Below are 24,788 nucleotides of genomic sequence, written 5' to 3'. Positions count from 1 at the left end.
GGGAGGGAACCCCAAAAAAACCCCAAAACAGCCCCAAAAGCAGCGCCGGCAGCGCCCCGGGGACCCCCATGGTTCCAGGTTGGGGCGGGGGACGGAGCTGGAGGAGAAAATTTGGGGTTAAAAGGAGGGGAAATGGGAGCGGGAGGTGCTAAAGATGGTCCGAAGCTCATAGGGGATCCCAGATCCTAAAGAAACCCCAAAATCCCACAAGGACGTCCTCAAACACCCCAAAAAACCTCCAAACCCCCCAAAACCCCTCCAAAAACCCCTAAAGTTTAACGGGAAGCTCCAGATTACACTCCTGGGATGCTGAAGCCTCCCTAGAACCCCCAAATCCCCTCAGTATCCCCAAAATCTCCTCATGATCCACTCAGGACCTCCCAAAATCCCTCACGATCCCCTCAGAATCCCCTAGAACCTCCTAAAATGCCCTCAGGACCCCCCAAAACCTCCTCAATCTCCTCATGAACCCCTAAAACCTTCTCATCCCCTCACGATCCCCTCACGACCCCCTCAGCATCCCCTAAAAGCCCCTCATCCCCTCACGACCCCCGAAACTCCTCATGACCCCTCACCACCCCCCCAGCACCCCTAAAAGCCCCTCAACCCCTCACGACCCCCCAAAACCGCCTAAAATCCTCTCAATCCCCTCACGATCCCCTCAGCACCCCCCAAAAGCCCTTTATTCCCTCACAATCCCCTCAAGGCCCCTCAGCATCCCTAAAACTTCCTCATCCCCTCACAATCCCCTCACGACCCCCAAAACTCCTCATGGCCCCTCACCAACCCCTCAGCATGCCTAAAACCCCCTCATCCCCTCACGATCCCCTCACGACCTCCCAAAACCCCCTCATTCCCTCACGATTCCCGCGTCCCCTCAGTCCCACCTCCCCACACCGGGCCCGCAAGGGTCCCGCAGGCCTCACGGGCTCTGCCAGGCCCCGCGAAGCAGCGAGGCCTCGGCGGGGCCGCTGCGGGAGCTCCGCGAAGCGCCGGGAAGCGGCGATAAAGTCGCGATAGAGCCGCGATAGAGCCGCGATAGGCGCGGCCCCTCCCCCCCTCACCCGCTGGCGGCGGCTCCAGAGGCGGCGGCGGGGGGAGGGGGCGGGGCCAAAACAGGAGGCAAATTGGGCGGGAATTTATATGGGCGCGGTTATGTAAATATGTGGGCGTGGTCACAGAGGGGGCGTGGCTATCGAATCGGTGTGGGCGAGGCCTGAGGGAAATTCGGGATTTTTGAGGTAAAAAATGCGAAATTCTCCCCAAAGTCCTTCAAAATAACCCCAAAACCACCCAAAAATTCTTCCAAATCAACCCCAAAATTGCTCAAAACTCCTAAATCCCCTCAAAACCGACCCACGAACACCCAAAACCTCTCATAACCCCCAAAATCCCCCTAAATTGGCCAAAATCCCCCTAAATTGCCCAAAATCACCCTAATACCACGCCAAAACTGCTCCAAATCTGCCAAAAATTGTTCCAAATCACCACAAAATTGCCCAGAATCTCTTCAACCCCACAAAACCGACTCAGGAGCCCCAAAATCCCCTAAAACCTCCCCAAATTACTCCAAATCACCCCAAAATCACCTCAAAATTGCCCAAAATCACCTCAAAATTGCTCAAAATCTCCTGAACCCCCCCAAAACTGACTCGGAGCCCCCCAACTCCTCAAAAACTCCGGAAGACCCCAAAATCCCCCCCCAAATCCCCGTAAAATCCTCCCAAAATCTCCCCAAATCCCACAAAATCACCCAAAACCCCAAGAAAATCCCCAAAAATCGCCCCAAAATCGTTCCAAATCACCCCAAAATTGCCTAAACTCCCACGAAGCCCCCAAAACCTCTCAAGACCCCTTAAAAATCCCCCCAAATCCCCCCCAAAATCGCCCCCCAAATCCCCCAATCCCCCTAAAATCCCCCAAAAATCACCCCAATATCGCCCAAAATCTCCCAAATCCCCCAAAATCACCCCAAAATCCCACGAAACTCCCACAACCTCTCAAGACCCCTTAAAAGACCCCCCAAATCCCCCCAAAATCGCCCCCCAAATCCCCCAAAACCCCTAAGATCCCCCAAAAATCACCCCAATATCTCCCAAAATCTCCCAAATCCCCCAAAATCACCCCAAAATCCCACGAACCTCCCACAACCTCTCAGGACCGCTTAAAAATCCCCCCAAATCCCCCCCAAATCGCCCCCAACCGCCCCCAATCCCCCTAAAATCCCCCAAAAATCGCCCCAATATCTCCCAAAATCTCCCAAATCACCCCAAAATCCCACGAATCTCCCACAACCTCTCAGGACCCCTTAAAATCCCCCCAAATCCCCCTAAAATCCCCCAAAAATCGCCCCAATATTCCCCAAAATCTCCCAAATCCCCCCAAAATCACCCCAAAATCCCACGAACCTCCCACAACCTCTCAAGACCCCTTAAAAATCCCTCCAAAATCGCCCCCCAAATCCCCCAAATCCCCCAAAACCCCCCCAAAATCGTTGCGAATCACCCCAAAATCTCCCAAATCACCCCAAAATCACCCCAAAATCCCACGAACCTCCCACAACCTCTCAAGACCCCTTAAAAATCCCCCCAAATCCCCCCCAAATCACCCCCCAAATCCCCGAAAACCCACCAAAAATCACCCAAAAATCGTTGCGAATCACCCCAAAATTGTCCAAAATCCCACGAACCCCCCCCAAACCCCCTCAAGCCCCGCCCCGGCCCCGCCCCCGGTGGGCGTGGCCGTGTCGCAGTGGGCGTGGCCAGCGCGGGCAGCGATCGATGGGGCTGCGGCCGGGGGGGGGGGGGGGTCCCGTTTTTGGGGGTCCCCGCGGGTTTGGGGGTCCCGGGGGGGCTCCCGGGGGTCGCCGCGGGTTTGGGGGTCCCGGGGGGGTCCCGGCTTTGGGGGTCCCCGGCGCTGCTGCCGCTGCTGCTGCTGCTGCTGCCCGCGGGAGGCGCCCCCAAATACGTGCGGGGCCGCATCAGCACCAAGGAGGTCAGCGGGGAATTTGGGGAGGGGGCTTCGGGGGTGGGGGGGGGTCTTTGGGGGACACCGGGCTGGGTGGGGGGCTCGGGGGGATTGATTGGTTTAAGCGGAATTAATTTAATTTAGTTTAATTTAATTTAATTTAATTTAATTTAATTTAATTTTGTAGCGGTGATACCGGGGATATTGAGAGGGAGAGACCCCTCCCCAAATTTATAACGGGACCCCCTCCAAAATTCACCGGACCCCCCCATTTCCATCGGGACCCCTCCCCAAATTACACCCGGACCCCCCACAAAATTCACCGGACCCCAATTTCCATCGGGACCCCTCCCCAAATTTATAACGGGACCCCCAAAATTCACCGGACCCCCCCCAATTCCATCGGGACCCCTCCCCAAATTACACCTGGACCCCCCATTTCCATCGGGACCCCTCCCCAAATTACACCGGACCCTCCCATTTCCATCGGGACCCCTCCCCAAATTACACCGGACCCCCCCCATTTATATCGGACACCCCCATTTCCATCGGGACCCCTCCTCAAATTACACCTGGACCCCCCCATTTCCATCGGGACCCCTCCCCAAATTTATAACGGGACCCCCCCCATTTATATCGGACACCCCGATTTCCATCGGGACCCCTCCCCAAATTTATAACGGGACCCCCTCCAAAATTCACCGGACCCCCCCCCATTTCCATCGGGACCCCTCCCCAAATTACACCCGGACCCCCCCCCATTTATATCGGACACCCCCATTTCCATCGGGACCCCTCCCCAAATTACACCCGGACCCCCCCCCCCATTTATATCGGACACCCCCATTTCCATCGGGACCCCTCCCCAAATTACACCGGACCCCCCCCCACATTTATATCGGACCCCCCCATTTCCATCGGGACCCCTCCCCAAATTACACCGGACACCCCCCCCATTTATGTCGGACCCCCCCATTTCCATCGGGACCCCTCCCCAAATTTATAACGGGACCCCCAAAATTCACCGGACCCCCCCCCCCATTTCCATCGGGACCCCTCCCCAAATTACACCCGGACCCCCCCCCATTTATATCGGACACCCCCATTTCCATCGGGACCCCTCCCCAAATTACACCGGACCCCCCCCAGTTCACGCCCACCCCCTCCTCGGTTTTTGGGGGGTCCCTGGGGGGTCCCGGGGCAGTTCGGGACCCCCGACCCAAATAATCTGCCCCGGTTGCCATGGGAACGCGGCGCGCGGCCGTTGCCATGGCAACCGCGGGGTTTGGGGAGGGGTCTCGGGTGGGATTTGGGTCTGGGGGCTCCGGGGGGGTTTTGGGGGGGGGTTTTGGGGGGCTTGAGTGGGATCTGGGGGGGTCTTGGGGGGAGAATTTGGGTCTGGGGTCTCCATTTGGGTCTGGGGTCTCAATTTGGTCTGGGGTTTCAATTTGGGTCTGGGGTCTTAATTTGGGTCTGGGGTCTCTGGGTGCGGTCTCCATTTGGCTCTGGGGTCCCCCTGAATTGGGTCTGGGGTCTCCCTGAATTGGGTCTGGGGTCTCCATTCAGGACTGGGTGTTCCTGACCCGTTTCTGTTTCCTGGGGGTATTTGGGTCTGGGGTCTCTCTGAATTGGGTCTGGGGTCTCTCCATGCAGGACTGGGTGTTCCTGAATTGGGTCTGGGGTCTCCCTGAATTGGGTCTGGGGTCTCCATGCAGGACTGGGTGTTCCTGAATTGGGTCTGGGGTCTCTCTGAATTGGGTCTGGGGTCTCTCCATGCAGGACTGGGTGTTCCTGAATTGGGTCTGGGGTCTCTCTGAATTGGGTCTGGGGTCTCCATGCAGGACTGGGTGTTCCTGAGCCGTTTCTGTTTCCTGGGGCTGGGGTCTCCATCCCTGAATTGGATCTGGGGTCTCTCTGAATTGGGTCTGGGGTCTCCATCCCTGAATTGGGTCTGGGGTCTCTCTGAATTGGGTCTGGGGTCTCTGCAGGACTGGGTGTTCCTGAATTGGGTCTGGGGTCTCCATCCCTGAATTGGGTCTGGGGTCTCTGGGTGGGGTCTCCATTTGGGTCTGGGGTCTCTCCATGCAGGACTGGGTGTTCCTGACCCGTTTCTGTTTCCTGGGGGTATTTGGGTCTGGGGTCTCTCTGAATTGGGTCTGGGGTCTCCATTCAGGACTGGGTGTTCCTGAATTGGGTCTGGGGTCCCCCTGAATTGGGTCTGGGGTCTCTGTCTCTGAATTGGGTCTGGGGTCTCCATGAATTGGGTCTGGGGTCTCCCCCCATTCAGGACTGGGTGTTCCCGAATTGGGTCTGGGGTCTCCCCCCATGCAGGACTGGGTGTTCCTGACCCGTTTCTGTTTCCTGGGGTTATTTGGGTCTGGGGTCTCCATTCCTGAATTGGGTCTGGGGTCTCTCTGAATTGGGTCTGGGGTCTCTCCATGCAGGACTGGGTGTTCCTGAATTGGGTCTGGGGTCTCTCTGAATTGGGTCTGGGGTCTCTCCATGCAGGACTGGGTGTTCCTGAATTGGGTCTGGGGTCTCTCTGAATTGGGTCTGGGGTCTCCCCCCATGCAGGACTGGGTGTTCCTGAATTGGGTCTGGGGTCTCTCTGAATTGGGTCTGGGGTCTCTCCATGCAGGACTGGGTATTCCTGACCCGTTTCTGTTTCCTGGGGGTATTTGGGTCTGGGGTCTCTCTGAATTGGGTCTGGGGTCTCCATTCAGGACTGGGTGTTCCTGAATTGGGTCTGGGGTCCCCCTGAATTGGGTCTGGGGTCTCTGTCTCTGAATTGGGTCTGGGGTCTCCATGAATTGGGTCTGGGGTCTCCCCCCATTCAGGACTGGGTGTTCCCGAATTGGGTCTGGGGTCTCCCCCCATTCAGGACTGGGTGTTCCCGAATTGGGTCTGGGGTCTCCCCCCATGCAGGACTGGGTGTTCCTGACCCGTTTCTGTTTCCTGGGGTTATTTGGGTCTGGGGTCTCCATTCCTGAATTGGGTCTGGGGTCTCCCTGAATTGGGTCTGGGGTCTCTCCATGCAGGACTGGGTGTTCCTGACCCGTTTCTGTTTCCTCTCCGATTTCGGCCGCCTGGATTTTCACTTCCGCTACCCCGAGGTCAGCGGGAATTTGGGGAGGGGGCGCGGGGGGAGCCCCCAGACCCAAATCACCCCCCCTAAATATCCCCCAAAGCCCCCAGACCCAAATCACCCCCCTAAATACCCCCCAACGCCCCCAGACCCAAATCACCCCCCTAAATATCCCCCAAAGCCCCCAGACCCAAATCACCCCCCTAAATATCCCCCAAAGCCCCCAGACCCAAATCACCCCCCTAAATATCCCCCAACGCCCCCAGACCCAAATATTCACCCAGCCTCAAATGAAGCCCCCAGCCCCAAATATCCCCCAGCGCCCCCAGCCCCAATGGAAACCCCCAGCCCCAAATAACCCCCAAAGCCCCCAGCCCCAATTGAAGCCCCCAGCCCCAAAGGAAGCCCCCAGCCCCAAATACCCCCCAGCCCCAAATCCCTCCCAAAGCCCCCAGCCCCAATTGAGAGCCCCCAGCCCCAATGGAAGCCCCCAGCCCCAAATAACCCCCAAAGCCCCCAGCCCCAAAGGAAGCCCCCAGCCCCAACTGAAGCCCCCAGCCCCAAAAGAAGCCCCCAGCCCCAAAGGAAGCCCCCAGCCCCAATTGAGAGCCCCCAGCCCCAAAGGAAGCCCCCAGCCCCAAAAGAAGCCCCCAGCCCCAAATAGCTCCCAAAGCCCCCAGCCCCAAAGGAAGCCCCCAGCCCCAATTGAGAGCCCCCAGCCCCAACGGAAGCCCCCAGCCCCAATTGAAGCCCCCAGCCCCAACTGAAGCCCCCAGCCCCCATTGAAGCCCCCAGCCCCAATTCCCCTTCAGGCCAAGTGCTGCCAGAACATTCTGCTCTACTTCGACGACCCCTCCCAATGGCCCGCGGTCTACAGGAGGGGGGGCAAGGTGAGAATTGGGTCTGGGGGCTTCAGTTGGGGCTGGGGGCTTTGGGGGAGTCTGGGGGATTTTGAGTCTGGGGGCTTTGGGGGGTATTTGGGGCTGGGGGCTTTTGGGACCCCTCCCAATGGCCCGCGGTCTACAGGAGGGGGGGCAAGGTATGAATTGGGTCTGGGGGCTTCAGTTGGGGCTGGGGGCTTCATTGGAGGCTTGGGTCTTTATTTGAGTCTGGGGGCTTCATTTGGGGCTGGGGGCCTTGGGAGTATTTGGGTCTGGGGGCTTTGGGGCTGGTGAATTTGGGGAGGGGTCTGTCGGGGGGGGTTAATTTGGGGAGGGGTCTCGGGGTTAATTTGGGGAGGGGTCTCAAGTCCCAAACTTTGGAGGTTTTGGGCTCTTTTGGGGCTTTTTTGGGGTCTGAAAATTCGGGTTTTTTGGGGAGGGGTCTCTGTGATTTTGGGGTTAATTTGAGGAGGGGTCTCTCGGGGGGTTAATTTGGGGAGGGGTCTCTGTGATTTTGGGGTTAATTTGGGGAGGGGTCTCAAGTCTCAAACCTTGGAGGTTTTGGGCTCTTTTGGGGCTTTTTTGGGGTCTGAAAATTCGGGTTTTTTTGGGGAGGGGTCTCTCGGGGGGGGTTAATTTGGGGAGGGGTCTCTGTGATTTTGGGGTTGATTTGGGGAGGGGTCTCAAGTCCCAAACTTTGGAGGTTTTGGGCTCTTTTGGGGCTTTTTTGGGGTCTGAAAATTCGGGTTTTTTGGGGAGGGGTCTCTGTGATTTTGGGGTTGATTTGGGGAGGGGTCTCTCGGGGGGTTAATTTGGGGAGGGGTCTCCAGGACTGCCTGGCCAAGGAGTCGGTGATCCGGCCCGAGAACAACCAGGTGATCAACCTGACCACGCAGTACGCCTGGTCCGGCTGCCAGGTGCGAATTGGGTCTGGGGGCTTCCCGGGCAATTCGGGGAGGGGTCCCGGACAATTTGGGGAGGGGTCTCGGCTCGAAAATTTGGGGGTTTTGGGGCTTTTTTGGGGGTTTTGGGGACCTGAAAATTTGGGGAATTTGGGGAGGGATCTCAGGGGTCCGGGGATATTTTGGGGAGGGGTCTCAGGGAATTTGGGGAGGGGTCGCAGCTGTCAAAATTTGGGGTTTTTTGGGGCTTTTACGGGGCTTTTTTGGGGTTTTTTTTTGGGTGATTTTAAGGTCCAAAACCTCTGATTTTTTGAGGAGGGGTCTTGGGAGTCTTGGGATATTTTGGGGAGGGGTCTCAGGGATCTGGGGCAATTTGGGGAGGGGTCCCAGCTCTCAACATTTGGGGGTTTTCTGTGGCTTTTTTGGGGCTTTTTCCGGACATTTTTCTTGGCGCTTTTGGGGCTTTTTTTTGTTTTACTCTTTTGGGGCGTTTTTGGGGCTTTTTGGGGCATTTTAAGATCTGAAACCTCCGGGGTTTTTTTTTTTTGGGGAGGGGTCCCTGGGGGGGGGTCCCAGGTTTGTGAATTTTGGGTCTGGGGTCTCTGCCCAGGTGCTCCCGGGGGTCTCGGGGAGGGTCCTGAGCTGCTCCAGCGGCCGCAGCTTCCGCTCGGTGCGGGAGCGCTGGTGGTACGTGGCGCTCAGCAAGTGTGGGGTGAGTGACACAAAAACCCCAAAAATCACCCCAAAATCACCCTAAAAACCCCAAAATCACCCCAAAATCCGCCCAAAAACCCCCAAAACCCCGTAAAAATACCCCAAAGTGCCCCAAAATATCCCAAAATCCCAAAGCTCGGTGCGGGAGCGCTGGTGGTACGTGGCGCTCAGCAAGTGTGGGGTGAGTGACCAAAAACCCCAAAAATCACCCCAAAATCAGCCCAAAATCAGCCCAAAAACCCAAAAAACCCCGTAAAAATACCCCAAAATACCCCAAAATATCCCAAAATCCACCCCAAAATCCAGCCCAAAGCTCGGTGCGGGAGCGCTGGTGGTACGTGGCGCTCAACAAGTGTGGGGTGAGTGACACAAAAACCCCAAAAATCACCCCAAAATCAGCCCAAAAACCCCAAAATCACCCCAAAATCACCCCCAAAAACCCCAAAATCACCTTAAAAACCCCAAAAATCACCCTAAAACCCCCAAAAACCCCGTAAAAATACCCCAAAATACCCCAAAATCCACCCCAAAATCCACCCCAAAGCTCGGTGCGGGAGTGCTCAGCAAGTGTGGGGTGAGTGACCCCAAAAACCCCAAAAATCACCCCAAAATCACCCCCAAAAACCCCAAAACTTCACCAAAAAAACCCCGAAAAACCTCCCAAAAATCCACCAAAAAAAGGCCAAAAAAATCAAAATAACCCCAAAAAAAGCCCCAAAAATGCACAAAAAAATCCAAAAAATCCCTAAAAATCCCCCAAAAATCCCAAAATCCCAAAAACCCCAAAACTTCGCCAAAAAAACCCTCAAAAACCTCCAGAAAAAATCTCCCTAAAATCCACCAAGAAAAGGCCAAAAAAATCAAAATAAACCCCAAAAAAATCCCCAAAAATGCACAAAAATCCCAAAATCCCAAAAACCCCAAAACTTCACCAAAAACCCCCAAAAACCTCCCGAAAAACCTCCCTAAAATCCACCAAAAAAAGCCAAAAAAATCAAAATAAACCCAAAAAAAACCCCAAAAAACGCCACAAACCCCCCCCCAAAAAAACCCCAAAAGATCCCCAAAATTATAAAAACCCCAAAAATCCCCAAAAGCCCCAAAATGAGCGGATTTTGCCCCAAAAGGGCGGCGGGCTGGAGCTGGAGTACGAGATGGTTCTGACCAACGGCGACTCCTTCTGGACGCGCCACTTCTCGGCCGACGAGTTCGGTGCGCGCCAATTGGGGCTGGGGGCTTCAATTGGGGCTGGGGGCTTCAATTGGGGCTGGGGGCTTCAATTTGGGGCTGGGGGCTTCAAATTTGGGGATTTTTTGGGGGTTTTTTGGGGGGATTTTGGGGTTTTTGGGGTTTTTTTTGAGGTTAATTTGGATTTTTGGGGGATTTTTTTGTGGTTTATTTGGGTCTGGGGGCTTCAGATTGGGTCTGGGGGCTTCAAATTTGGGGCTGGGGGCTTCAATTTGGGGATTTTGGGGTTTTTTGGGGGGATTTTTGGGGGTTTTTTGGGGGATTTTGGGGGGTCTATTTGGGGTTTATTTGAGGATTTTTGGGGCTTTATTTGGGTCTGGGGGCTTCAATTGGGTCTGGGGGCTCCAATTTGGGTCTGGGGGCTTCAATTTGGGTCTGGGGGCTCCAATTTGGGGATTTTTGGGTTTTTTTGGGGGGATTTTGGGGCTTTTTGGGGAGTTTTTTGGGTTTGTTTGGTGCTTTTTTGGGGTCCTATTTGGGTCTGGGGGCTTCAATTTGGGTCTGGGGGCTTCAATTGGGTCTGGGGGCTTCTCTGGGGTTTTTTTGGGGGGCTTTATTTGGGATTTTTGGGGTTTTTTTTTGGGCGGGTTTATTTGGATTCTTTTTATTTCTTTGGGCTTCAATTTGGGTCTGGGGGCTTCAATTTGGGTCTGGGGGCTTCAATTGGGTCTGGGGGCTCCAATTTGGGTCTGGGGGCTTCATTGCTGCCACTTTGGGCCTTTTTTTTTGTTTCTTTTGGGGCTTTTGGAGGCCAAAAAACTCCGGAATTTTTGGGGAGGGGTCTCCGGGTTAATTTGGGGAGGGGTCCCAGGGTTAATTTGGGGAGGGGTCCCAGGGTTAATTTGGGGAGGGGTCTCACCCCAAAAATTCCGATTTTTTTTTCCCCTTTTTTTGGCCTTTTCCGGGCTCTAAAAACTCCGGGTTTTTTTCTGGCCGCTCCCTTAATTTGGGGAGGGGTCTCCGTTCATTTGGGGAGGGGTCTCCCGAAGCCCCCAGACCCAATTCCCGCCCCTGCAGGGATCCTGGAGACCGACATCACCTTCCTGCTCATCTTCAGCCTCATCTTCCTCCTCTCCTGCTACTGCGGCTGTGAGCGCCCAATTGGGTCTGGGGTCTCGGGGGGAATTTGGGGAGGGGTCTCTGGGCCCGGGGGGAATTTGGGGAGGGGTCTCAAGGCCCAAAATTTGGGGATTTTGGGGGGATTTTTTGGGGAATTTTTGGGCTTTTTGAGCTCTAAAATCTCGGGGTTTTGGGGGGGGAGGGGTCTCAGGAATTTGGGTCTGGGGTCTCGGGGGGAATTTGGGGAGGGGTCTCTGAGCCAGGGGGAATTTGGGGAGGGGTCTCAAGGCCCAAAATTTGGGGGTTTTGGGGATTTTTTGGGGATTTTTTTTTGGCTCTTTTTGGGGTTTTTTAGGGGAGGGGTCTCGGGGTGAATTTGGGTCTGGGGTCTCGGGGTGAATTTGGGTCTGGGGTCCCGAGGGGAATTTGGGGAGGGGTCTCAAGGCCCAACATTTGGGGTTTTGGGGGCGTTTTTTGGGCTCTTTTGTGCCTTTTTGGAGCTTTTTGAGCTGTAAAATCTCGGGGGTTTTTTTGGGTCTGGGGTCTCGGGGTGAATTTGGGTCTGGGGTCCCGGGGTGAATTTGGGTCTGGGGTCTCCTCAGACCGGCTCAAGGGGCGGCAGCTGCTCCACACGACCTACAAGATGTTCATGGCGGCCGCCGGCCTGGAGGGTGAGCAATTGGGTCTGGGGGCTTCAATTGGGTCTGGGGGCTGCAATTGGGGCTGGGGGCTTCGATTGGGGCTGGGGGCTTCGATTGGGGCTGGGGGCTTCAATTGGGTCTGGGGGCTGCAATTGGGGCTGGGGGCTTCGATTGGGGCTGGGGGCTTCGATTGGGGCTGGGGGCTTCGGTTGGGGCTGGGGGCTTTGGGAGGGATTTGGGTCTGGGGGCTGCAATTGGGTCTGGGGGCTGCAATTGGGTCTGGGGGCTTCGATTGAGTCTGGGGGCTTCAATTGGGGCTGGGGGCTTCGATTGGGTCTGGGGGGGAAATTGGGGCTGGGGGCTGCAATTGGGTCTGGGGGCTTTGGGAGGGATTTGGGTCTGGGGGCTGCAATTGGGGCTGGGGGCTGCAATTGGGTCTGGGGGCTTTGGGAGGGATTTGGGTCTGGGGGCTGCAATTGGGTCTGGGGGCTTCGGTTGGGTCTGGGGGCTGCAATTGGGGCTGGGGGCTTTGGGAAGGAATTGGGTCTGGGGGCTTCAATTGGGTCTGGGGGCTTCAATTGGGGCTGGGGGCTGCAATTGGGTCTGGGGGCTTCAGGGGGTTTGAGAGGGTTCATTTGGGTCTGGGGTCTCGGGGGGAATTTGGGGAGGGGTCTCACCCCCCCTCCCCCCCTTTTGGAGCCCCCTCCCCAATTTTGGGGGTGGGAATTTGGGGATTTTGGGGCGAATTTTGGGGTTTTTTGGGGGGGATTTCGGGGCTTTTTCGGTTGAATTGGGTCTGGGGTCTCGGGGGGAATTTGGGGAGGGGTCTCACCCCCTCTCCCCCTCCCCATTTTGACGCCCCCTCCCCAGTTTTGGGGGGTGGGAATTTGGGGATTTTAGGGGGCAAATTTTGACGTCTTTGAAGTGAATTTTGACGGTTTTGGGGCGAATTTTGGGGTTTTTTGGGGGGGATTTCAGGGGTTTTTCAGTTGAATTGGGTCTGGGGTCTCGGGGGGAATTTGGGGAGGGGTCTCACCCCACCCTCCCCCCCATTTTGACGCCCCCTCCCCAAATTCCAGGAGGATCCGCAGGGTGGAATTTGGGGATTTTGGGGGCAAATTTTGGGGGGTTTGGGGCAAATTTTGACGTTTCTGGGGCGAATTTTGGGGTTTTTTGGGGGGGGGATTTCGGGGATTTTTTGGTTGAATTGGGTCTGGGGTCTCGGGGGCATTTTGGGGAGGGGTCTCACCCCACCCTCCCTCCCCTTTTGGAGCCCCCTCCCCAATTTTGGGGGTGGGAATTTGGGGATTTTGGGGCAAATTTTGGGGTTTTTGGGGCGAATTTTGGGGTTTTTTTGGGGGGAATTTCGGGGTTTTTTTGGTTGAATTGGGTCTGGGGTCTCGGGGGGAATTTGGGGAGGGGTCTCACCTCCTTTTGTGCCCCCTCCCCAGTTGTGAGCCTGCTCCTGAGCTGCGTCTATTGGGGGCAGTACGGCTGCGACGGGGTCGGGCACGGCGCCCTCAAACTCACGGGTACGCGCGAGGATTTGGGCAAAAATCGGAATTTGGGGGAAATTGGGGAAAATTCGGTGAAATTTGGTGAATATTCGGGTGAAAATTCGGTGAAATTTCGGCAAAAATTCGGTGAGATTTGGGTGAAAATTCGGTGAAATTTGGGTGAAATTTCAGTGAAATTCGGGTGAAATTTCAGTGAAATTTCAGCGAAAATTCAGTGAAATTGGGTGAAATTTCAGTGAAATTTGGGTAAAAATTTGGTGAAATTTGGGTGAAAATTCGGGTGAAAATTCGGTGAAATTTGGGTGAAAATTTGGTGAAATTTCACTGACATTTGGACGAAAATTTGGTGAAATTTGGGTGAAAATTCAGTGAAATTGGGTGAAATGTCAGTGAAATTTGGGTGAAAATTCGATGAAATTTCAGTGATATTTGGGTGAAAATTCGGTGAAATTTGGGTGAAATCTCAGTGAAATCTGGGTGAAAATTTGGGTGAAGATTCGGTGAAATTTGGGTGAAATTTCAGTGAAATTTGGGCGAAAATTCATTGACATTTGGGTGAAGATTCGGTGAAATTCCAGTGAAATTCCAGTGAAATTTGGGTGAAAATTTGGTGAAATTTCAGTGAAATGTGGGTGAAATTTCGGTGAAATTTGGGTGAAAATTTGGTGAAATTCGGGTGAAATTTTTGGGGGGATTTTGGGGGGATTTTGGGGGGGATTTTGGGGGGGATTTTTGGGGCTGTTTTGGGAATTTTTAGGTGAATTTAAAGGAATATTTTTGGGGTATTTTGGGGCTATTTTGGGAATTTTTGGGGGGATTTTTGGGGGGATTTTTGGGTGGATTTTGGGGATATTTGGGAATTTTTGGGGGAATTTTTGGGGGAATTTTGGGGGGATTTTTGGGGGGATTTTGGGGCTGCTTTGGGAATTGCTGGGGGGATTTTGGGGCTATTTGGGAATTTTTTGCTGGATTTTTGGGGGGATTTTTGGGAATTTTTGGGGGGATTTTGGGGCTGTTTTGGGAATATTTTGGGGGGGATTTTGGGGGGGATTTCTGGGGCTGCTTTGGGATTTTTTGGGGGAATTTTGGGGGATATTTTTGGGCTATTTTGGGGATTTTGGGGGGGATTTTTGGGTGGATTTCTGGGGCTATTTTGGGAATTTTGGGGGGGATTTTGGGGGATATTTTTGGGTGGTTTTTTGGGGATATTTTGGGGATTTTTGGGTGGATTTTGGGGGATATTTTTGGGTGGTTTTTTGGGGATATTTTGGGGATTTTTGGGTGGATTTTGGGGGGGATTTCTGGGCCGGCTTTGGGAATTGCCGGGGGGATTTTGGGGGATATTTTTGGGGATATTTTTGGGGATATTTTTGGGGATATTTTGGGAATTTCTGGGGGGGATTTTTGGGTGGATTTTGGGGATATTTTGGGAATTGCCGGGGGGATTTTGGGGGGATCTTTGCCCCCCCAGGGAAGCTCCTGTTCTCCATCAGCTTCCTCATCTTCCTCCTGATGCTGATCCTGCTGGGCAAGGGCTTCACCGTCACCAGGTGGGTCAAAGGTCACCCGGGGGTCACCCGGGGGTCACTCGGGGTCATTTGGGGGATTTTTTGTGATTTTTTCATTTTTAGCATTTTTTGACAATTTTTTTTTATTTTTTGGGGATTTTTTTTTTATTTTTTGCAGATTATTGTGAGATTTTGGGGTTTGGGGTCACACAGGGGTCACACAGGGGTCACTTGGTGTCATTTTGGGCCATTTTTGGGGCATTTTGGGGATTTTTTGGGGATCTTTTTGGAGGATTTTTTTTCTTTTTTCTTTTTGCATTTTTTGGGGGGATTTTTTTTTTTTTTTGAGATTTTTTTGGGGGGGTTTAAAAAAAATTTGGGGGGGGTTTGGTGAATTTTTGGGTTTGGGGTCACTCAGGGTCACTCGGGGTCATTTTGGGGCATTTCTTGGGATTTTTGGGGAATTTTGGGGGGATTTTTTTGAGATTTTTTTGAGATTTTGGGGATTTTGGGGGGGATTTTTGGGGTTGGGGTCACTCGGGGTCACTCAGGGGTCACTCAGGGGTCACTCAAGGTCACTCAGGGGTCACTCAGGGTCACTCAGGGGTCACTCAGGGTCACTCGGGGTCACTCAGGGGTCACTCGGGGTCACTCGGGGTCACTCGGGGTCATTCGGGGTCACTCGGGGTCATTCTGGGCCATTTTTGGGGTTTGTGATTTTGGGGGGATTGTTTGGGAATATTTGGGGATTTTTGGGGATTTTTGGGGTTGGGGTCACTGAGGGGTCACTGAGGGGTCACTGAGGGGTCAGAGGTCACTCGGGGTCACTCTGTGCTCCCTCAGGGGCCGCATCAGCCCGGGCGGCTCCGTCCGTCTGTCCGTCTACATGACGCTGTACAGCATCGCCCACATCGCCCTGCTCACCTACGAGGCGCAGGTCAGACCCCGAGCAGCCCAAATTCACCCCAAAATTCACCCCAAAATTCCCCCAAAATTCACCCCAAATAACTCCAAAAATCCCCCTCAAAGTCCCCAAAATTCTCCCCAAAATTCACCCCAATACCCCCAAAAATCCCCCTCAAAGTCCCCAAAATTCACCCCAAAATTCCCCCAAATAGCCCCAAAAATGCCCCCCAAAAAAACAAAATTCACCCCAAAATTCACCCAAATAGCCCCAAAAATCCCCCTCAAAGTCCCCAAAATTCACCCCAAAATTCACCCCAAATAGCCCCAAAAATCACCCCAAAATTCCCCCAAAATAGCCCCAAAAATGCCCCCCAAAAAAATCAAAATTCACCCCAAAATTCACCCCAAATAACCCCAAAAATCCACCCAAAATAGCCCCAAAAATGCCCCCCAAAAAACCAAAATTCACCCCAAAATTCACCCCAAATAGCCCCAAAAATGCCCCTCAAAATCCCCAGAATTCACCCCAAAATTCCCCCAAATAGCCCCAAAAATCCCCAAAATTCACCCCAAATTCACCCCAAAAATGCCCCACAAAAAAACCAAAATTCACCCCAAATTTATCCCAAAATTCCCCCCAAATATCCCCAAAATTCACCTCAAAATCCCCAAAATTTACCCTGAAATGCACCAAAATCCACAAAATTTACCCGAAAATTTTGGGATTATTTTGGGGATTTTTTGGGGGATTTTTTGGGGGATTTTTTGGGGAGATTTTGGGGGATTTTTGGAGATTTTTTTGGAGATATTTGGGGGATATTTTGGGGGATATTTTGGGATTATTTTGGGAGATTTTTTGGAGATATTTTGGGGATATTTTGGGGGATTTTTGGAGATTTTTTTGGAGATATTTTGGAGATATTTTGGGGATTTTTGGGGCATTTTCTGGGGGATTTTTTGGAAATATTTTGGGGATATTTTGGGGGATTTTTGGAGATTTTTTGGAGATATTTTGGAGATTTTTTTTGAGATATTTGGGGGATATTTTGGGGGATGTTTTGGGATTATTTTGGGGGATGTTTTCGAGATATTTTGGGGGATTTTTGGAGAATTTTTGGAGATTTTTTGGGATTATTTTGGAGATATTTTGGGGCATTTTTCTGGGTGATTTTTCTGGGGGATTTTTTGGAGATATTTTGGAGATTTTTTTGGAGATTTTTTTGGAGATGTTTTGGGGATATTTGGGGGATTTTTGGAGCTATTTTGGAGATATTTTGGGGGATTTTTGGAGATCTTTTGGGGATATTTTGGGGGATATTTTGGAGATTTTTTGGAGATATTTTGGGGGATATTTTGGGATTATTTTGGGAGATTTTTTGGAGATATTTTGGGGGATTTTTGGAGATTTTTTGGAGATATTTTGGGGGTATTTTGGGGATATTTTGGGGGATTTTCTGGGCGGTTTTTTGGAGATATTTTGGAGATATTTTGGGGGATATTTTGGGATTATTTTGGGAGATTTTTGGAGATATCTTGGGGATATTTTGGGGTTTTTTGGAGATTTTTTGGGGGATATTTTGGGGGATTTTTTGGAGATTTTTTGGAGATATTTTGTGGATATTTTGGGGAATTTTTGGAGATTTTTGTGGAGATATTTTGGGGATATTTTGGGATTATTTTGGAGATTTTTTTTGAGATATTTTGGCCGGGTTTTTTGGGATTTTTTGGAGATATTTTGGGGCATTTTTCTGGGGGATTTTTTGGAGCTATTTTGGGGATATTTTGGGGGATTTTTGGAGATATTTTGGAGATATTTTGGGGATTTTGGGGGCATTTTCTGGAGGATTTTTTGGAGATATTTTGGGGAGATTTTGGGGAGATATCTTGGCGATATTTTGTGGATATTTTGGGGGATTTTTGGAGATTTTTTTGGAGATATCTTGGGGATATTTTGGGATTATTTTGGAGATATCTCGGGGATATTTTGGGGATATTTGGGGGATTTTTTGGAGCTTTTTTGGGGGATTTTTGGAGATATTTTGGGGATATTTTGAGGCTATCCCAGGCCTATTTTGGTGTGGTTTTTTGCAGTTTTTTGACCCGGGCCAGGTGCTGTACACGTACGAGTCGCCCGCGGGTTACGGTTTGATCGCGCTGCAGTTCGGGGCACTTTGGGGGCATTTTTTTGGATATTTTGGGGGATTTTTGGAGATTTTTTGGAGATATTTTGGGGATATTTTGTGGATAATTTGGGGCATTTTTTGGAGATTTTTTGGGGCATTTTCCGGAGGATTTTTTGGAGATATTTTGGAGATTTTTGGGGGGATTTTTTGGAGATATTTTGGAGATATTTTGTGGATAATTTGGGGGATTTTTGGAGATTTTTTTGGAGATATTTTGGGGATATTTTGGGGATATTTGGGGCATTTTTTGGGGCATTTTCCGGAGGATTTTTTGGAGATATTTTGTGGATATTTTGGGGGATATTTGGAGATTTTTTGGAGAAATTTTGGGGATATTTTGGGGGATTTTGGGAGATATCTTGGGGATATTTGGGGTATATTTGGGGGATTTTTTGGAGCTTTTTTGGGGGATTTTTGGAGATATTTTGGGGCTGGTTTGTGCACATCCCAGGCCTATTTTGGTGTGGTTTTTTGCAGTTTTTTGACCCGGGCCAGGTGCTGTACACGTACGAGTCGCCGGCGGGTTACGGTTTGATCGCGCTGCAGTTCGGGGCCTTCGCCTGGTTCTGCGCCGCCGTGGGCGCCACGCTCAGCGCCGTGCCCGAGCGCCGCCCCTTCTACCTGCCCTTCCTGGGCGCCTACGCCTTCTGGTGCGGGCACCTGGGGGCAAAACGGACAAAATTCGGGGAAAAACGGCCAAAATTCGGGGAAAAACGGCGAAAATTTGGGGAAAAACGGCGAAAATTTGGGGAAAATCGGTGAAAATTTGGAGAAAAACGGCAAAAATTTGAGGGAAATGGGTGAAAATTGGGGGGTTTGGGCACAGCTGGGCACAGCTGGAGGGGGAAATTGGGGAAAATCTGGGGCAAAATTGGGGGGAAATTGGGAGAAATCGGTGAAAATTTGGGGGAATTGGGGGAAATGGCGAAAATTTGGGGAAAATCGGCGAAAATTTGAGGGAAATGGGTGAAAATTGGAGAGTTTGGGGAGCTGGGCACAGCTGGAGGGGGAAATTGGGAAAGTCTGGGGAAAATTGGGGGAAAATTGGGAGAAATTGGTGAAAATTTGGGGAAATTGGGGGAAAATTGGGAAATATGGGTGAAAATTTGGGGGAATTGGGGGAAAATGGTGAAAATTTGGGGAAAAACGGCAAAAATTCGGGGAAAATCGGCGAAAATTTGAGGGAAATGGGCGAAAATTGGGGGGTTTGGGGAGCTGGGCACACCTGGGCACAGCTGGAGGGGGAAAATTGGGGAAAATCTGGGGAAAATCGGGGGAAAATTGGGGGAAAATTGGGAGAAATCGGTGAAAATTTGGGGGAATTGGGGGAAAACAGCGAAAATTTGGGGGAAAACAGCGAAAATTTGGGGAAAATCGTCGAAAATTTGAGGGAAATGGGTGAAAATTGGGGGGTTTGGGCACAGCTGGGCACAGCTGGAGGGGGAAATTGGGAAAGTCTGGGGAAAATCGGGGGAAAATTGGGGAAAATTGGGAGAAATTGGTGAAAATTTGGGGGAAATTGGGGGAAAACAGCGAAAATTGGGGGAAAATCGGTGGAAATTGGGGGGATTTGGGCACAGCTGGGGGGATTTGGGGGAAAACAGCAAAAATTGGGAGAAAATTTGGCAAAAATTGGTGAAAATCGGTGAAAATTGGGGGAAAAACGGTGAAAATCGGGTTGGGGTCTCACCTGGGGAGTTTCGGGGTCTCCCCTCAGGTTTTTGGGGTCTCACTTGAGATGTTTTTTTGGGGTGACTTTGGGGATTTTCGGGGTCTCCCCTCAGGTTTTTTTTGGGGTGACTTTGGGGATTTTCGGGGTCTCCCCTCAGGTTTTTTTTGGGGTAATTTTGGGGATTTTTGGGGTCTCCCCTCAGGTTTTTATGGGGGAACTTTGGGGAGTTTTGGGGTCTCCCCTCAGGTTTTTTTGGGGTAACTTTGGGGATTTTCAGGGTCTCCCCTGAGCAGTTTTTTGGGGTAATTTTTGGGGATTTTTGGGGTCTCCCCTGGGCGTTTTTTTTGGGGTCTCCCCTCAGGTTTTTTTGGGGTAATTTTTGGGATTTTCGGGGTCTCCCCTCAGGTTTTTTGGGGTAACTTTGGGGATTTTCAGGGTCTCACCCGAGCAGTTTTTTGGGGTAATTTTGGGGATTTTTGGGGCCTCCCCTGAGCAGTTTTTTGGGGTGACTTTGGGGATTTTCGGGGTCTCCCCTCAGGTTTTTGGGGTCTCACCTGGGCGGATTTTTGGGGTAACTTTGGGGATTTTCGGGGTCTCCCCTCAGGTTTTTGGGGTCTCACTTGAGATGTTTTTTTGGGGTAACTTTGGGGATTTTCAGGGTCTCACCTGGGCGGTTTTTTGGGGTAATTTTGGGGATTTTCGGGGTCTCCCCTGAGCAGTCTTTTGGGGTGATTTTTTGGGATTTTCGGGGTCTCCCCTCAGGTTTTTGGCCGTGCCGGTTTCGGCTCTCGTGGCCAACTTTGGGATCCCCAAATGGGCTCGGGAGAAAATCGTGAACGGGATCCAGCTGGGGACGCACCTGTACGCGCACGGCGTCTTCCTGGTGAGAGAGACCCCTCCCCAAATTCCCCCGAACCCCCAAAATCCCCAATTCACCCCAGCCCCAAACCTCCCCCAAAATCCCCAATTTTCCCTCAAAAACCCCCCAAAATCCCCAATTTTCACCCCCAAAAGCCCCAATTTTCACCCCCAAAATCCCCAATTTTCCCTCAAAAACTCCCTCAAAATCCCCAATTTTCCCCCAAACCCACGCCCAAAAATCCCATTTTTTCCCGAAATCCCAATTTCCCGCCCCCAAAATCCCCAATTTTCCTCTCAAAACCCCCCCAAAAATTCCCGATTTTCCCGCTCCGGCCCCGCCCCCAGGTGCTGACGCGTCCCTCGGCAGCCAATAAGAATTTCCCGTTCCACGTGAGGACGTCGCAGATTGGCTCCGCCCCCCGAGGGGGCGTGGCGGGCGCGACCACTCCCAAGTTCGCCGCGGGGGGGTTCGGGAACGTGACCTTCATCAGCGACAGCGTCCCCAACTTCACCGAGCTCTTCCTCATCCCCCCGCGCGGGGCCCCCGCCGTGAGTCTGGGGCGGAAAACAGCGAGTTCGGGAAAAACGCAAAAAAAACGGGAAAAATACGGAAAATGGGGAAAAATTGCAAAAAACAGCCCAGAAAAATGGGGGGAAAACACCGAGTTAGGGAAAAACGCAAAAAAAAGGGAAAAATACGGAAATTGGGGGAAAAATTGCAAAAAATAGCCCAGAAAAATGGCGGGAAATTAGCAAAAAATGGGGGAAAAATACCCCCGAAAAATGAGGAAAAAAAATGGGGAAAAAATAGCAAAAAACATCCCAGAAAAATGGGGGGAAATACCCCCGAAAAATGAGGAAAAAAAAAAGGGGAAAAATATCAAAAAAAAAGGGGAAAAAAACTAAAAAAAGAGTGGAAAATATCCCAGAAAATGGGGGAAAAACACCCAAAAATGGGGGAAAAATGGGGGGGAAAAAACCCCGAAAAATGAGAAAAAAAATGGGGAAAAAATACCAAAAAAATGGGGAAGAAAAATAAAAATAAAAAGCGTGGAAAATACCCCAGAAAATGGGGAAAAACCACCAAGTTCGGGAAAAAACGCAAAAAAACGGGAAAAAAACGGAAAATGGGGAAAAAATTGCAAAAAAAAAAAAGGGGAAAAAAACCAAAAAAAGCGTGGAAAATATCCCAGAAAATGGGGAAAAATAAACCCCGAAAGATGGGAAAAAAACCAAAAAATGGGGGGAAAAAAGGGCAAAAAAATGGGGCAAAAAAAGGGAAAAAAAATGGGGGAAAAAAATCCCCGAAAATGAGAAAAAATAGCAAAAAATATCCCAGAAAAATGGAGGGAAAATAACAAAAAATGGGGGGAAGAATTACCCCGGAAAAATGAGAAAAAAAAAGGGAAAAAAATACGGAAAATGGGGAAAAATAGCAAAAAAAAAAGGGGGAAAAAACAAAAAAAAGCGTGGAAAATATCCCAGAAAATGGGGAAAAAAATACCCAAAAATGGGGAAACATAAACCCCGAAAAATGGGAAAAAAACCAAAAAAATGGGGAAAAAAAAGGCAAAAAAAATGGGGGAAAAAAAACCCCGAAAAATGGGAAAAAATAGCAAAAAATATCCCAGAAAATGGGGGGAAATTAGCAAAAAATGGGGGAAAAATACCCGTGAAAAATGAGAAAAAAATGGGGAAAAAATACCAAATAAATGGGGAAAAAAGCCAAAAAATGCGTGGAAAATATCCCAGAAAATGGGGAAAAAATACCCAAAAATGGGGAAAAAAATGGGGGGAAAAATACCAAAAAAAATGGGAAAAAAAACTAAAAAAAAAAAGCGTGGAAAATATCCCAGAAAATGGGGAAAAAAATACCAAAAAATGGGGAAAAAAAACCCAAAAAATGGGAAAAAATAGCAAAAAATGGGGGGAAAAAACCCCGAAAAATGAGGAAAAAAAATGGGGAAAAAATACCAAAAAAAAAAGGGAAAAAAAACTAAAAAAAAATTGTGGAAAATATCCCAGAAAATGGGGAAAAAACACCAAGTTTGGGAAAAAATGCAAAAAAAAAGGGAAAAAAACGGAAAATGGGGAAAAATAGCAAAAAATATCCCAGAAAAATGGGGGGAAATTAGCAAAAAATGGGGGAAAAGACCCCTGAAAAATGAGAAAAAAATGGGGAAAAAATACCCAAAAAAAAGGGAAAAAAAACCCCAAAAAAAGCGTGGGAAATATCCCAGAAAATGGGGAAAAAATACCCAAAAATGGGGGGAAAAAAAACGAAAAATGAGGAAAAAAAATGGGGATAAAATACCAAATAAATGGGGAAAAAAGCCAAAAAAAGCGTGGAAAATATCCCAGAAAATGGGGAAAAAATACCCAAAAATGGGGGAAAAAAACCCCCGAAAAATGGGGAGAAAATAGCAAAAAATGGGGAAAAAGACGAAAAAATGGGGAAAAAAAGGGCAAAAAAATGGGGAAAAAAGCCCCGAAAAAATAGGGAAAAAATACCAAAAAATTGAGGAAAAAACCTGAAAATGAGGAAAAATTAGCAAAGAAATGGGGGAAAAAAGGGGAAAAAATGGCAAAAAAATGGCAAAAAAGGTGGAAAAAACAGCGAAAAAATGGGAAAAAATAGCAAAAAAAAAAAAAAGGCAAGAAAAAGGGGAAAAAATAGCAAAAAACTGGGGGAAAATAGCAAAAAAATGGGGGGAAAATAGAGAAAAAATGGAAAAAAAGGGAAAAAAATCCCAAAATTTGGGAAATTGGGGAAACAATTGGGAGAAATCCTGCAACAAACGGTGGAAAATCCCCCCCAAAAATGGGGAGAAAATCCCGAAAATTGGGGGGAAAATGGGAAAAACCGGGAAAAGAATTGAAAAATTGGGGGAAAATGGGAAAAATGGGAAAAGAATTGAAAAATTGGGGGGAAAATGGGAAAAAATGGGAAAAGAATTGAAAAATTGGGGGAAAATGGGAAAAATGGGAAAAGAATTGAAAAATTGGGGGGAAAATGGGAAAAAAGGGAAAAAATTGAAAAATTGGGGGAAAAATGGGAAAAAATGAGAAAAAATTGAAAAATTGGGGGAAAATGGGAAAAAAATGGGAAAAGAATTGAAAAATTGGGGGGAAAATGGGAAAAATGGGAAAAGAATTGAAAAATTGGGGGGAAAATGGGAAAAAATGGGAAAAGAATTGAAAAATTGGGGGGAAAATGGGAAAAATGTGAGGGGGAGGGAAACCCCAAAATTTGGGGCTCCAGGGGTGGGGGGGGACCCCAAAACTGGAGGAAAACCCCAAAAATTGGGGGGAAATTGGGAAGTTTTGGGTTTTAGGCTGGGGGGAGCTGAAATTTTGGGGGGAATTCTCCAGATTTGGGGTTCGGGGGTGGGGGGACCCCAAAAATCGCCCCCAAATCGGCCCCTCCCCCCCCCAGGTGCGGCCGCAGGTGGAGGAGACCCCGGCGGGGGGAGGGGGAGGGGCCGCGGCCGCCCCGCCCCCACCCAAGGCGCCCCTCCCCCACGGGGGGGGCCCCGAATATTTCAGCGTCCACTCGGGGGGGGGGCGGCTCCTGTGACCCCCAAATTCTGACCCAAAATGGGACCCGGGGGACCCCAAAATTCTGTCCTAAAATGGGACCGGGGGACCCCAAAATTCTGCCCCAAAATGGGACCCGGGGGACCCCAAAATTTGCCAAATTCTGCCCCAAAATCGGCCCCAAAATGGGACCCGGGGGACCCCAAAATTCTGTCCTAAAATGGGACCCCGGGGACCCCAAAATTCTGCCCCAAAATGGGACCCGGGGGACCCCAAAATTTGCCAAATTCTGCCCCAAAATCGGCCCCAAAATGGGACCCGGGGGACCCCGAAATTCTGCCCCAAAATGGGACCCGGGAGACCCCAAAATTCAGCTCCAAAATTGGCCCCAAATTTTGCCAAATTCGCCCCAAATCCCAACCCCAAATCCCGCCCCCAAATCCGCCCCTAAAGGGACCCGGGAGACCCCAAAATTCTGCCCCAAATGGGACCCGGGGGACCCCAAAATTCAGCTCCAAATTCTGCCCCAATTTTTGCCAAATTCACCCCAAATCCCGACCCCAAATGGGATCCGAGGGACCCCAAAATTTCCCAAATTCTGCCCCAAATTTTGCCAACTCCCGACCCCAAAATCGGCCCCAAATTTTGCCAAATTCCCCCCAAATCCCAACCCCAAATCCTGCCTGGGGACCCCAAAATTTAGCCCTAAATTCAGCCCTAAATTTTGCCAAATTCACCCCAAATCCCGCCCCCAAATCCCGCCCCTAAAGGGACCCGGGGGACCCCAAAATTCTGCCCCAAAATGGGACCCGGGGGACCCCAAAATTTGCCAAATTCTGCCCCAAATTTTGCCAACTCCCGACCCCAAAATCGGCCCCAAATTCTGCCCCAGTTTTTGAAAAATTCACCCCAAATCTCGACCCCAAAATGGACCCGGGGGACCCCAAAATTTGCCAAATTCCGCCCCAAATTTTGACCCAAGGAACCCCAAAATTCAGCCCCAAAAGGGACCCAAGGGACCCCAAAATTCAGCTCCAAAATCGGCCCCAAATTTTGCCAAATTCACCCCAAATCCCGACCCTAAAGGGACCCGGGAGACCCCAAAAT

The 24,788-nt window shown here is 50.5% G+C and overlaps 1 protein-coding gene across 1 annotated transcript; it reads left to right on the top strand.

Moving 5' to 3' along the window:
* The first annotated feature begins 68 nt into the window (after positions 1-68).
* On the top strand, positions 69-23,788 carry TMEM145 (transmembrane protein 145). The gene is made up of 16 exons (XM_058823109.1): positions 69-78; positions 2,954-2,994; positions 6,006-6,080; positions 6,865-6,942; positions 7,764-7,850; positions 8,446-8,547; positions 9,677-9,761; positions 10,815-10,886; positions 11,459-11,527; positions 12,949-13,029; positions 14,486-14,564; positions 15,366-15,459; positions 18,089-18,261; positions 20,046-20,166; positions 20,490-20,693; positions 23,581-23,788. The coding sequence occupies exons 1-16, from the start codon at positions 69-71 to the stop codon at positions 23,719-23,721; spliced, it is 1,512 nt and encodes a 503-aa protein (XP_058679092.1). The 3' UTR covers positions 23,722-23,788.
* The last annotated feature ends 1,000 nt before the right edge of the window (positions 23,789-24,788 follow it).

The sequence above is a fragment of the Ammospiza caudacuta genome, chromosome 38, assembly GCF_027887145.1.
Source record: "Ammospiza caudacuta isolate bAmmCau1 chromosome 38, bAmmCau1.pri, whole genome shotgun sequence".
NCBI classification, from domain to species: domain Eukaryota; kingdom Metazoa; phylum Chordata; class Aves; order Passeriformes; family Passerellidae; genus Ammospiza; species Ammospiza caudacuta.
Note: the sequence above shows the minus strand (reverse complement) of the source record. Positions and strands in the feature narration are given on the sequence as shown.